Genomic DNA, 15,292 nt, shown 5'->3' with positions numbered 1-15,292 from the left:
AATTAACACCACATCTAAATATTCACATGTAAATAGTGAAATACCACAAAATACAAGTTAACAATGGACTCGAGATAAAAACGCTTGGTTTAGATTTTAAAATTAAGCTTTAAAAGCAATGTTTGCTCTACTGAATTACATAAGACCCCTGGCTACATGGAACAAATATGCTATAAGTAAAATATGCCTTATCTCACATGACAAGCGTGTAAGTACAGGGACAGATTTTAACTATAGCCCTATAAATTTTCCCACTAACTGGGCCAAGAAAAACACCGACTAATGTGTCCCTGATAAGCTAAAAACAATCTTTAACAGTTGAAGATTATGGTTAAAAATAGTAAGGCTTCCAACCAGTTCTTCCCGGTTCAGTCATGGATGAGGAAGCGAAACCTGGAACAGACCCAAATTTTAATTTGGACAAACTGGAACCATAACTGGAACGGGAAAAATTACAGGTTGAATTCCCGTTAGAAACTTAATCTCCCTCTTACAAGACAAGGGCAGCGTACACGTTGCATAGCAACCAAGTCCCTTGCCCACTGAATTTGGCGCACAGTGGGAAGCACTGGTGCCCCACTCAAAGATGGCAGCCAATCGCACCACTTTCAATGTGTCTCTCTCCACAGTCCTGCCAGTAATCCAATCTCATGCAGCAGGCTCCTGAAGGGGCTCATAAAGCCTCTTCCGAGTCTCCCATTCCAGGGCTTCAACCCATAATTTTTCCCATTCTGTTTATATCAGATTGCCCAAATTTTGAAAATTTGGGTCTCTTCCAGTTTTGCTTCGCCAGCCATGGCTGAACCAGTTCGAACTGGTTCAAAGCCCTGAAAAATAGTTCCTAAAGTTTTGTGGATTAAATTATCTAATTCAAGGTAACAAATTCATATTTGTACTGAAATCTACGTATTTTCAAAAGATAAAACATAACAAAATACTCTCAAGTCAAATAGAACACTATTTCTATCCCTGTTCTATGGAGCAGTATTAGACAGTATTTTATATTCATAATTAAAATAGAACAGTATTTAAATAGTCACTCTCCTCCTGTCCTGCTTAATATTTCTTTATAATATTAGGAGAGGAAATCTGCCATGGGTCCTGAACGTCCCTGCACATTCTTGCTGGGTATGCCAAGAATGCAAGGTCCTGATCACTCTTTACCTGGGCCATTTATCAGGTTTGTGTTTGCAGTGAGTAACCTTGAAAGATGATATAACATTTCCCCCCAAACAAAGGGTAGGCTTGCTTCCACTTGCTGTAAAAGCAATAGATTCCTCAGTGTTCCTCTCCTGTAATGCAACTCACTGCATGTGCAGGTATCCAAGCAGGCCCACCAGCCTGGCCCCCATGGGACTTGGGGGACTTGGGGACCTAGCACAAACATGAAGTTCTGCCCACTGCATTTGCCGTGAGTAACGAAGTCATCCTCTGCCTCTGACCCAGGTGTTTGGTGTCTTCTTCCAGCACCCGTGAAACAGCAACAGGCTTGCTTGTTAGCCTGTAAGTAGAGTGAGATCCTAGACACTTTACAGTTCTTACACATAGCACTTACCACCATCTACCATATTATGCAGTACTTTACTTTTTAACTGTCTTCCATTTTAGAGTGTAAACTCTGTGGAGGTAGGGATTTTTGTTTGAAGTATATATATCGTATCAGTATTCAGTAAAATCACTCAAATTATTGTTGACCATCCATCCTCAAATTTATTCTAACTCTATTTCTTCTGTATACTTATCTTCCTATGAAATCAGTTACTATATGACACCTGTTTTTCTATTTTTAGTAAGTTACTTTTTAATATCACTCATGAGAAAGTAAACATACAGAAGAAATTGAATTAAAAACAGATGGCAGGATAATAACTTTATTGAGTACTTCTATGCTCGAGATTCTGTACTAAGTCCTTTACAACATACAATATTATTTAATCTTTACAATAACCCTTTGAGACAATTATGACAATTACAGCAAAACCTGTGAGAGCCAGAACTCAACAGGACGGCCTTGTTTTTCCAGGTCTCGCAAGTTTTCCACCTTTGAAAGGGTGCAATCTTAGCACTTTTCTATCACTCTCTATTAACAGAAAATATCTGAGTTTTCCTTCTCTGACAAATTTCTATCTTACACAGGTTCCAACTTTCACAGGTTGTACTGTATCCCCATTTTACAAGAAACTGAAGAAAATAAGGTTAAGTAACATATTTAAGGTCACACAATGGGTATGTTGGAGTCAGAATTTGATTCTATCCAGTCTGATTCCAGAGCCTGTGCTTTTAACTAATTAGGCTTAAAGCAGAATCAATATTGACTAACACATAAATGTAAAGGGCTCTGAAAACTGGAGAAAAATTAAGTAGCAGAAATACAGTAATGTAAGTAAAATCTTATGTAAAATCTTTAGCTCAACTAAGCAAATCCTCATTAGGCATATTTTTTCTACAGTCTTTTAGAAAAAAAGGAAACCATGTAAACAGGCTTAAACCATGAATTTATTCATAAAACAAATTTCTACAGTATATCTTGAGACTGTTCAGCTAGGTTTCATATATCTGTATTCTAATACTATGAATACTATAAAAGTTAAACCTCTAAAAAAACTGACAGACCAGGAAGCCCATCTGAGACACTGGCCCAGCGTGTGTAAGCATTTCCAGAGGCTTGGTTGATGTCCTACAATATAGATCCTTATTGTAGTGTTGTGGGGCGCTGGTGGCACAGTGGTTAAGAGCTTGGCTGCTGATAACCAAAAGGTCAGAAGTTCGAATCTGCCAGATGCTCCCTGGAAACCCTATGGGGCGGTTCTACTCTGTCCTATAGGGTCACTATGAGTTGGAATCAACTCAATGGCAACAAGTATTGTAGTTACACTGATAAGCTGAACCATTAATCTATCCTACTCAATCCTCCATGATATTTTCACTTTGGAAAAGTGAAAAATATACTGCTTAGGATATCTGCCATACAGAGCTAGTATTTTTAATGGCTGACCCCCTGGGGCACTGCAGGATCTTCACTCCCCTACTTGCTTGGTGTTCAACCACAACAGCCATTCCCCTAGTGTTCTCAGTACTTTTCTCATGCGTCTGCCTAGAATGCTTTCTTCCCAATCTGCCTGGCATATTCCTACTCAGGGTGACTCAGTTCTGAGCACATACTAGGCTCTCAATAAAAAGTAAATGAATGTAATATTTACAACTATGCCAGATGTGAACTAATTCATTTCAGATTTTTAATGATATTAGAAGCCAAAAAAGGTAAAATGTTAATCATTAAATAATAACAACAGCAACCAGGATACTGCAGTATTATATTACTCCAGTTTACTACAACAAGTTCAGCAAATTAAAATACATTAGACTTTGCAAACCTGCTTTTCCACTTTAGCATATCTTAATCTATAAATAGGGACAGATACTTAATTTTACATGGTGGCCTTGAACTTTTAGCTAGACTTTTTCATCCTTGGCTTCTAACCAATGTCAGGAATCAGCTAAACACATTTTTCATAAAAGCTTCCCTAAACTAATGCAGCCTACAATTACCTTCTCCTACTTAGGATTTCTTCAGTAACTACACAAACCTAAAGCAAGCCATTTTACACTTGGTTATGGACTGTATTAGCAATGTCATATAAGTTAATCTCATTTCTTTAATACCGGGTACCATACAGTTCCTAAAGGAGGAACTATATCTTGAATGTATAGTGTATCCTTCCCACAATATTAGCAGCAGTCGTTAACAGTGTTTGGCTTAGAGTCAAATAGACCTGAGTTTACTCCCAGCTCTACCACATATTAACTGTATAAGAAAGTAACCAAAACTCTCAGCATCATTTGTACCCTTACAGAGTTAATGTGAGGAATAAATGAGATAATACATATAAAGCACTGAGCACGGTGCCTGAAACACGCAAGTTCTCAATAGGTGGTAGCTGCATTATTCCATAATTTAGAAAATGTGAAAAATGTGAAATGTGAAAAATTGGCTAAAGCCTTCTCTGTGCTAAACTATCCCTAGTTTTGAGCTTCTCCTGCAGAGCTAGTATTTCTCCTATGTACCAAGCCATAGCTGAGAATGAGCAAATGGCAGAAAGTTCTTAAAGAATCAGGCAGAGAGGGAGCTATAGGAGAAACAGGAATACAGAATAGTGTTCCTGCTTTGTACCAGGGCCTCGAACCCCTGCTGAGAATTTGCTTTTCTAACAAATTTCCAGGAGATGCTAATGCTGCTGGTTAGGGACCAATTCTGAGAACCATTAGTAGAGCAGTGGTTCTCAAACATTTTCATACAGAAGAGTAACTTGGGGATCTTGTTAAATGTTGATTCTAATTCAGTATATCTGGGGTGAAATGGGAGCCCTGGTGGCACAGTAGTTAAGTGTTCGGCTGCTAACCTAAAGGTCAGTGGTTCAAACGCACCAGCTGCTCTGTGGGAAAAAAGACCTGGCTAGTGATCTACTCCCATGAAGATTACAGCCTAGGAAACCCTATGGGGCAGTTCTACTATGTCATATAGGATTGTTGTGAGTTGGAATCAGCTCAACAGCACACAACAATCTGAGAAAGAGGCACCAGAGACATATATATCATCTACTGTTTAGCTCTAGCATTTACAAGGTGCTTTCACATTATATCAATTTTCTACCGTAGCTGAGAGTTATCACGATTACCTACGGTTGGAACAGCTGTCAAAGGGATCCCCTTTTTGAGCACATGAAGATTTGCCCAAAAAAGGACCTTTAGATGCCATATCACATTATTTTATTAAACAAGTCAAGTGCTGCTTAATTAAGTACTGCATACTCTTTTTCTATATAATTCAGGTCCACTGTTTTTCTCATGACTATTGTAAGCCTAGGCTAGTGAGTAAGCTGCAGATAGGAAAATACATTTTTTTTATCAAATTATAACATTTAGAATATCTAAAAGATTTAAATGTAGCATTTATGAATATTACGATAAAAGGTAATTTAAGTGACTCATTTCAGCTGTGTCTCCCTTTTATGAATAACTGAAGTATAACAGACTGTGAAAATAAATTCAATTACATTTTTAAAATTACAACTCAAAAAAGCATACTTACTTGCCAAATCGCAACACGCCTGAAACATAAGTCTGCCAGTGAGCACAGTAAAACATGAACATTCCAATAAATGAGCAGAAAAACAACCAATCAGGATGGGTTCCTAAGCGAACAGCAATTGAAGCTCCAACTGCCATAAATACTGAAAGAAACAAGGTTTAAGACCTATTAAGAATTAAAAAACATTAATGATACTTTCACAATGTACTGTTTAGAAATAGAGCTTTAAAGGATATAATCATGGCATTAATATAATGGACACTTTAGAAAGTAATTCTTGAATATACTTTTTAAACATGCTGTGCAAAATTGTTCCCAAATGTACACCTGTCCAAAAAACTAGCCATTCAAACATCTCAGTTGGTTTTAGTTTTTAAGCTAGCTGTACAACAAAAACTACAGCACAAACTCCACTAATTTACCTGTGGAAAGAGAGTCACAACCATGGTCAAAGAGTTCGCCTAAAGGAGAACAAGAATTTGTTCTTCTGGCTTGTTTCCCGTCAATAGCATCCAGTGACTGATAGATAAAGAGTCCCAGGGCACATAAAAGGTATGTCCAGTATGGTGCCTAAAAATAAATGTAGACAATGAAGACTGTTAAGTGCTAACAAACAGCTTCTGTTTGAAAATAGCTAAACCTCAGAACGAATTAACACATTTTCTTGTTTTCACACTTTGTATCACCCCAGTATGCTATAAAGTACATTCATACTCCTCATTCTACAGGTGAGAATTAAACCGAGAGATCAAATGAATTGCTCAAAGTAATCTAGCCAGAGGATCACACAAGTTTATATTGAGAGAAGCACAGGGTTAAAATAGCTGAGCAAGGAATAGGACCCTGATCTTGATTCCTACTCCATGGCTCTCTTGATCTAACACTATTCAGATGATACTAGATATGAAATTATTCAGTGAGTCTTTGCTAAGAAAAAAGGACTTTAAAGAGAAACTGTAGACCCTGATTCCCATTCATGATGGGAGTACCAGGTCCAGATTTACTCTCCCATCCAAGAATGACAGTGATAATGGAATTAGCAGACAAGGACATTAAAACAGCTATTAAAAATATGCTCTGTATATTCAAGAAGGTAGAGGAAAACATGAAAATTATAAGAAGAGAAATGGAAGAAAAGACTCAAATGAAACCTCTAGAAATGAAAAATACAATATCTGAAATGTAAAATATACTGGATGAAAACAACAGTATATTAGACACCTTAGAAGAAAAGATCAGGGAAGTCGTAAACTAACAATGGAAACTATTCAAAATGACACACAGAAAGAAAAAGGACTAAAAATAATTGAATAGGGCATACAACAGAAAGCAGTCTAACATACGTAACTGGAGATAAGAGAGCAGGACATGAAAAATAAAAGAATAATGGCTAAAAAATACTCCACATTTGATGAAAACTATAAACCAGATATCCATGAAGCTCAACAAAGCCCAAGTAGAATAAACGTTTAAAAAATAAAAATAAAAAACCCACTGTTATGGATTAAATTGTGCCCCCCTAAAATATGTGTTATAAATCCTAACCTCTATGCTTATAGGTATAATCCCATTTGGGAATAAGCTGTCTTTGTTATGTTAATGAGACAGGATTAGTGTGGGGTGTGTCTTAAGTCAATCTCTTTGGAGATATAAAAGAGATTAAACAAGCAAAGGAAAGAAGCAGAGATGCGGGAAGAGAGACACCAAGCCACACGAAGATCACTCAGGAGCAGAAGCTCAGAAGGGACAAGGATCTTTCCGCAGAAATACACAGACAGAAAGCCTTCCCCTAGAGCTGGCACCCTGAATTTGAACTTCTAGTCTCCTAACTGTGACAAAATAAATTTCTTTGTTAAAGCCAGCCACTTGTGGTATTTGTTGTAGCAGCACTATAAGACACTCACCAAGATACATCATAATTAAATTGCTAGAAACAAATGATAGAGAAATTCTTAAAATAAGAGGGAAAAAAAAACACATACAGAAGCACAAAGATAATAAAGACATCAGACTTCTTATTAGAAACTACTACGCAAGCCAAAAAATAATCAGGTAAAAGCCAAATAAAGACTTCAGACAAACAAAAGTGCAAACAATTCATCGCCAGAGGGTTTGCTCTGTAAGAAATGTTAACTGAAGTTCTAGACAGAAGAAAAATCACATCAGATGGAAATCTGGATCAATACAATGGAATGAAGTGTGCTGGAAATGGTAAATATGTGGGTAAATACAGCGACAATTTTTCTCTTTTTAAAAACTCTTTGAGAGATAATTAACGAGCTGGGGCCAAGATGGCAGAGCAGTCAGACATTTCCAGTGGTCCCTCTTACAACAAAGACCTGAAAAAACAAGTCAATCAATTATATATGACAATCTAGAAGCCCTGAACATCAAAGGCAAAGTTGAGAATCGGACTGAGAAGCAGGAGGAAGGAGACAGTTCAGAAGCAGCGAGGAGTTGCCAGACCTGACCAGGCGGGAGCCAGCATCCTGCAGACCAGGTCAGCTGGCATGCAGAATGAGGCAAGCAGTGGTGCTTGGGATGCATTTTCCATGCTGGGAGAGACTGAGTGGCAGAGAGTCTGCTCAGGCCTCCAGAGCCAGTGAAAAGTGGTGCTCAATCAGCAAAAGATAAGTACGTGTGTTTAACCTACCACGCGGATCAAAAAACACCCCATTTGGCAAGAATCTCTCTCCAATTTACCTGCTCCCTCCCTGCTCTGCACTGGGTCCCAGGCCAGCTTCAGCGATTGCCGGGTCCCCTGGGACAGAAGTAGGACCCGTCATGTGCCCTGAGCCATTCTCCCAGCCTTGGAGAGGGAACAAATTAACAAACAGGAAAAAAAAATCTGTCAGCTCCCCTAAGCTAGAAACTCAGGGCAGGCACAGCTCCTTTACCTCGGCACAGGCATAAGGGGTCCATGGACTTTGAATGCCTTTCACCCCTGCATACACCTGTGTGGGGCCATTTCAACAGCATAGGCCTTCATTAGCATAGTACAATAAGGTATATACCTGTCTTAGTCATCTAGCGCTGCTATAACAGAAATACCACAAGTGGATGGTTTTAACAAAGAGAAATTTATTTCTTTACAATCAAGTAGGCTAAAAGTCCAAATTCAGGGTGTCAGCTCCAGGGGAAGTCTTTCTCTCTCTGTCGGCCTTCTCATCAGTGTTCCCCCGGACTAGGAGCTTCTCGGCGCAGGGACCCCTGTCCAAAGGACGTGCTCTGCTCCCGGCACTGCTTTCTTGATGGTATGAGGTTCCCCTGTTTCACTGCTCACTTCTGTCTTTTGTATCTCAAGACATTGCCTCAGGATACAGTCCAATCTTGTAGACTGAGTCCTGCCTTACTAACACAACTGCCGCCCATCCTTCCTTATTAACATCATAGAGGCCGATTTACAACTTATAGGAAAACCACACAATACCAGGAATCATGGCCCAGCCAAAGTGATACACACATTTTTTGGGGGACATAATTCAATCATGACATTCCACCCTTTGGCCCCCCAAAAATCACATCCTTGCAACATGGAAAACATATTCACTCCATCATATCACAGCCAAAGTCTTAACTCTAAGTCCAAAATCCAAAAATTCCTCTTCATCTGTAAAATCTAGAATGTAAGTTATCTGCTTCCAAAGGTACAATGGCAGAACAGGCATAAGCTAGACATTTCCATTACAAATGGGAGAAACTAGAGGAAAAGAAGTGATAACAGGCACCTAGCAAGTCAGCAGAACACATTACATTAGCCTTCAAGGTTTGAAAATAATCTTCTGTTCTCTGAGACAATTTACACAATGGCCCTGCCCTCCAGACTCTAGGTATTGGCACATTCTCCGGATTCTGAGTGGAGGCCTCTCAGCCCTGGGCTTCAGCTCTGCCTTCCAGGCCCACTGGGACAGCAACTCTGCTCCCTTGGCTTCAGGTGCACCATTCTCCTAGTCCATCGGAGTGACAACTCCACCCTTAGAAACACGAGAGGCCATGGCTCCACCCTTTGAAACCCCTGAGGTCATGGCCATACCTTTTGAGACTGAAGCAACTCGGCTTCTTGTGTCCCCTGTCTCTTCAGCTTCTGCTTCCTATGGCCTCTCGGCCCTCAGGCCTCACGCCCGCATTTGCCCTGCTGGGGCAAGCGTTCCAAAGCTCAGTAGCTCCACCGGTAAGTGCCCGGAGGCACCCCACTCTGCCAGGAAGCCTCCCGCGCATAGGAACTCAGCTCTCTCGCTCCGTGGGTGGCTCCAGCGCCGTCTTTCACCGGTCTCCTGGTTCTGCTGCTGTTGGTTCTCTGCTGCTGCTGCTTCTCTGCTGCTGCTGGTCCTCTGTCACTGCCGCGCGTCTATCCATTCACAGTTTTAAAACCGCTTCCACATTTTAGGTATCTGTTAGAGCAGCACCGCGCTCTCGGTACCAAATTCTGTCCTAGTCATCTAGTGCTGCTATAACAGAAATACCAAAAGTGGATGGTTTCAATGAAGAAAAGTTTATTTCCTCACAGTCAAAGTAGGCTAAAAGTCCAAATTCAGGGTGTCAGCTCCAGTGGAAGTCTTTCTCTGTCGGCCTTCTCATCAGTGTTCCCCCGGACTAGGAGCTTCTCGGCGCAGGGACCCCGTGCAAAGGACGTGCTCTGTTCCCAGCACTGCTTTCTTGATGGTATGAGGTTCCCCTGTCTCACTGCTGACTTCTGTCTTTTGTATCTCAAGACATTGCCTCAGGATACAGTCCAATCTTGTAGACTGAGTCCTGCCTTACTAACACAACTGCTGCCCATCCTCCCTCATTAACATCACAGAGGCAGGATTTACAACTTATAGTAAAACCACACAATACCAGGAATCATGGCCCAGCCAAATTGATACACACATTTTTCAGGCGACTTAATTCAATCCATGACAATACCTGAAGCCTAACTTCACTGTATCAGCTGCATATAGATGGAGTGGCAGATCTGTGATGACTGATACCGCTCTGCCCATTAAGCAGGGTCCTCACAAACCCACGTCAGGGGCCAGAGGATTGGTGGCTCCACCTGCGCCACCTAGCCACCTGTGACAGGGGTCCAAGAATAAGTGGTGCCTCCCAGACATTACAGCCAATAGCACTGGGTGCCCATATTCTGGCTGAAAAACCCACCCACCTACGCACTCTAGGGAACACAGACACACTTTCCTCCCATACATGTGGGGGCAGCCGTCAGCCCCCTGCCTTGCTCAGCATGTGACCCCCCCCCACACTGCAGCCAGATACCTGTACCTACTCCAATCACACCTGCCCATCTAGGATTGTAGGTGAGAGCCTCCATCACACACTTGATGACAGACTATCTGGACACCAGAGCTGAACCCATACAAGAAAAGTAAACAGACTCGTGGGCTCACATACCTAGTAACAGATCTAACCCCCTGGTGACAGGACGTTAGAGCTTCAAAGACACCAATAATCAAACTAGCTCACACAAGCAGCCTATTGGGCATATCAAAACAAAACAAGAAGCTAGGACACAGTAAGCAAACATAAAATAAATAAATATAATAACTTATTGATGGCTTGGAGACAAGAGTCAATATCAAATCACATAAAGAGGCAGACCATGATGGCTTCCACAAGCTCCCAAAACAAACAATCAAGAAATTTTATGGAGGAAGTGAAATTCTTGGAATTACTGGAAGCAGAATACAAAAGATTAATATACAGAATTCTTCAAGACATCAGGAAGGAGATCATGCAAAACGCAGAACAAGCCAAGGAAAACACAGACAAAGCAACAGAGGAACTTAAGAGGATTAGAGAAGAGCACAATGACAATTTAACAGGCTGCAAGAATCCATAGAGAGACAGCGAATAGAAATCCAGAAGATTAACAATAAAATTTCAGAATCAGACAACGCAATAGTAAGTCATAGGAGAAGAATCGAGGCAGTGGAAGCACAATTAGTGAGACTGAGGATAAAGCACTTGACACCAACTTATTTGAGGAAAAATCAGATAAAAGAATTTAAAAAAATGAAGAAACCTTAAGAATTATGTGAGACTCTATCAACAGGAATAACCTATGAGTGATTGGAGTACCAAAACGGGGGATAACAGAAAATACAGAGAGAATTGTTGAAGACTTGTTGGCAGAAAACTTCCCTGATATCATGAAAGATGACAAGATATCTATCTAAGATGCTCATCGAACCCCACATAAGGTAGATCCCAAAAGAAAGTCACCAAGACATATTATAACCAAACTTGCCAAAACCAAAGATAAAGAGAGAATTTTAAGAGTGGCTAGTGATAAATGAAAAGTCATCTACAAAGGAGAGTCAATAAGAATAAGCTCGGACTACTCAGCAGAAACCACGCAGGCAAGAAGGCAATGGGATGACGTATATAAAGCCTTGATGGAAAAAAATTACCAGCCAAGAATTATATACCCAGCAAAACTGTCTCTCAAATATGATGGGTGAAATTAGGGCATTTCCAGGTAAACATAACTTTAGGGAATTTGTAAAAACCAAAACAAAATTACAAGAAATACTAAAGGGAGTCCTCTGGTTAGAAAATCAATAACATCAGAGAACAACCCAAGACTAGAACACACGAGAGAGCAACCAGATATAAACCCAGATAGGGAAGTCACAAAAATAAATCAAGGCTAAAACACAGAAAATAGGGAAACAGAGACCTGAATATGTAAAAGATGACAACGTTAAAACAAAATAAATGGACTAAAAACTACAGTCATAGATCGTTCATATGGAGAGGAAGTCAAGGTGATATAAAGAAATAAAAGATTAGTTTAAATTTAGAAAAACGGGTAAATATTAAGGTAACCACAAAGGAAACTAACAATACTACATATCAAAATAAAAAACAAGAAAAACATAAAGACTTAGCAAATACAAAATCAACAATGATGAAAAGAAAATAAAGAAAAACGACTCAGCACAGAAAATTATGTGGAACAAAGAAACTGTCAACACACCAAAAAAAGACATCAAAATGACAGCACTAAATGCACACCTATCAATAATTATGCTGAATGTAAATGGACTAAATGCACCAATGAAGAGACTAACAGTAGCAAAATGGATTAAAAAAAAAACATGATCTGTCTGTATGCTGCCTACAAGAGACACACCTTAGACTTAAAGACACAAACTAAAATTCAAAGGATGGAAAAAATATAGCAAGCAAACAACACTCAAAAAAGAGCAGGAGTGGCAATATTAATCTCTGACAAAACGGACTTTAAAGTAAAATCCACTACAAAGGATAAGGAAGGACATCAGGAGGACATAACCATAATAAATACTTACGCACTCAACAAAATACATAAACTCTAACAGCACTGAAAAGAGAGATAGACAGCTCCACAATAATAGCCACTTCAACACACCACTTTTGGTGAAGGACAGAACACCAGAAAGAAGTTCAACAAAGACATGGAAGATTTAAATGCCACAATCAACCAACTTGATCTCACAGACATATACAGAACACTCCACCCAACAGCAGCCAAGTATACTTTCTTTTCCAATACACATGAAACATTCTGCAGAATAGACCACATATTAGGCCATCAAGCAAGCCTTAACAAAATCCAAAGCATCTAAATATTACAAAGCATCTTTTCTGACCATAAAGCCACAAAAGTGGAAATGAATAACAGAAAAACCAAGGAAAAAAAATCAAACACATGGGAACCGAACAACTCCTTGCTCAAAAACTACGCAGTTACAGAAGAAATTAAGGATGGAATAAAGAAATTCACAGAATCAAATGAGAATGAAAACTCATCCTACCAGAACCTCTGGGACACAGCAAAAGCAGTGCTCAGAGGTCAATTTATAGCAATAAATGCATCCAAAAAGAAGAAAGGGCCAAAATCAAAACATTAACCCTACAACTCAAATAAATAGAAAGAGAGCAGCAAAAGAAGCCCTTGGGCACCAGAAGAAACCAAATAATAAAAATCAGAACAGAATTAAATGAAATAGAGAACAGAAAAACAATTGAAAGAGTTAACAAGACCAAAAGGTGGTTCTTTGAAAAGATCAACAAAATCAATAAACCACTGGCCAACCTGAAAAAAGAAAAACAATAGAGGAAGCAAATAACCCAAATAAGAAATAAGATGGGTGCTATCACAACAGACCCAACTGTAATTAAAAGAATCATCACAGAATACTATGAAAAATTGTGCTCTAACAAATTTGAAAACGTAAAGGAAATGGACAAATTTCTAGAAACACACTACCTACCTAAACTAACACAAACAGAGGTAGAACAACTAAATAAACCCATAACAAAAGAAGAGATTGAAAAGGTAATTTAAACCCCCCCCCCAAAAAAAAAGCCCTGGCCCGTACGATTTCACTGGAGAATTCTACCAAACTTTCAGAGAAGAGTTAAAACCACCTACTACTAAATGTATTTCAGAGCATAGAAAAGGACGGAATACTTCCAAACTCATTCTAAGAAGCCAGCATAACGCTGATACCAAAACCGGGTAAAGACACCACCAAAAAAGAAAATTGCAGACCAATATCCCTCATGAACATTGACACAAAAATCCTCAACAAAATTTTAGCCAATAGAATTCAGCAACATATCAAAAAAATAATTCACCACGATCAAGTGGGATTTATACTAGGTATGCAGGGATGGTTCAACATTAGTAAAAGAAACAACATAATCCATCACATAAATGAAACAAAAGACCAGAACCACATGATCCTATCAATTGATGCAGAAAAGGCATTTGATGAAGTCCAACAACCATTCATGATAAAAACTCTCAGCAAAACAGGAATAGAAGAAAATTTTCTCAGCATAATAAAGGGCATTTATACAAAGCCAACAGCCAATATCATCCCAAATGGAGAGAATCTGAAAGCATTCCCCTTGAGAACAGGAACCAGACAGGGATGCCCTTTATCCCTACTCCTATTCAACACTGTGCTGGAGGTCCTAGCTTTAGCAATTAGACTAGAAAAAGAAATAAAGGGCATCCAAATTGGTAGGGAAGAAGTCGAAGTATCTCTATTTGCAGATGATATGATCTTATACACAGAAAACCCCAAAGAATCCATGAGAAAACTACTAGAGCTAATAGAAGACTTCAGCACAGTATCAAGATACAAGATAAACATACAAAAATCAGTTGGATTCCTCTACACCAACAAAGAGAACTTCGAAGAGGAAATCATCAGATCAGTACCATTTACACTAGCCCCCAAGAGGATAAAATACTTAGGAATAAATCTAACCAGAGATGTAAAAGACTTATACAAAGAAAACTACAAGATACTATTGCAAGAAACTAAGGGAGACTTAACACAGGTGGAAAAACATACCTTGCTCATGGATAGGTAGACTCAACATTGTGAAAATGACAATTCTACCCAAAGCAATTTACAAATACAATGCAATCTCAACCCAAATACCAACAACATTCTTTAAAGAGATGGAAAAACTAATCATTAACTTTATATAGAAAGAGAAGAAGCCCCAAATAAGTAAAGCACTATTGAAGAAGACTAATAAAGTAGGAGGACTCACATTACCTGACCTCAGAACCTACTATACAGCTACAGTAGCAAAACAGCCTGGTACTGGTACAATGACAGATTCATTGACCAATGGAACAGGATTGAGAAACCATATGTAAATCCATCCACCTACAGTCTCCTGATCTTTGACAAGGGCCCAAAGTCCATCAAATGGGGAAAAGACAGTCTTTTTAACAAATGGTGCTGGAAAAACTGGATGTCCGTCTGCCAAAAAAATGAAACAGGACCCAAACCTCACACTATATACAAAAACTAATAGACCTAAATATAAAGACCTAATATATAAAGCCAAAAACTATAAAGTTCATAGAAGAAAAAATAGGGTCAACGCTAGAGGCCCTAATACATGGCATTAACGGGATACAAGCCATAACCAACAACACACAAACTCCAGAAGATAAGCTAGACAACTGGGATCTTCTAAAAATTAAACACTTATGCTCATCAAAAGACTTCATCAAAAGAGTAAAAAGAGAACCTACAGACTGGGAAAAAAATTTTGGACATTACAAATCAGACAAAGGTCTAATCTCTAAAATCTACAGGAAAATCCAACACCTCTACAACAAAAAGACAAATAATCCAATTAAAAACTGGGCAAAGGAAATGAAGACACTTCACCAAAGAAGACATT

At 39.1% G+C, this 15,292-nt stretch overlaps 1 protein-coding gene across 1 annotated transcript in view; it reads right to left on the bottom strand.

Annotated features, from left to right (window-relative positions):
* The window catches only part of CHPT1 (choline phosphotransferase 1), a 43,275-nt gene that overhangs the window by 11,481 nt on the left and 16,502 nt on the right, over window positions 1–15,292 (bottom strand). The window contains exons 2-3 of the mRNA XM_004373757.2: window positions 5,512–5,659; window positions 5,090–5,231 (exon numbers count right to left, since the gene is read on the bottom strand). Coding sequence (XP_004373814.2) covers window positions 5,090–5,231; window positions 5,512–5,659 — 290 coding nt within the window. The remainder of the gene's footprint in view (window positions 1–5,089; window positions 5,232–5,511; window positions 5,660–15,292) is intronic.

Source organism: Trichechus manatus, unplaced genomic scaffold (genome assembly GCF_000243295.1).
Source record: "Trichechus manatus latirostris isolate Lorelei unplaced genomic scaffold, TriManLat1.0 scaffold00027, whole genome shotgun sequence".
Lineage (NCBI taxonomy): Eukaryota > Metazoa > Chordata > Mammalia > Sirenia > Trichechidae > Trichechus > Trichechus manatus.
Note: the sequence above shows the minus strand (reverse complement) of the source record. Positions and strands in the feature narration are given on the sequence as shown.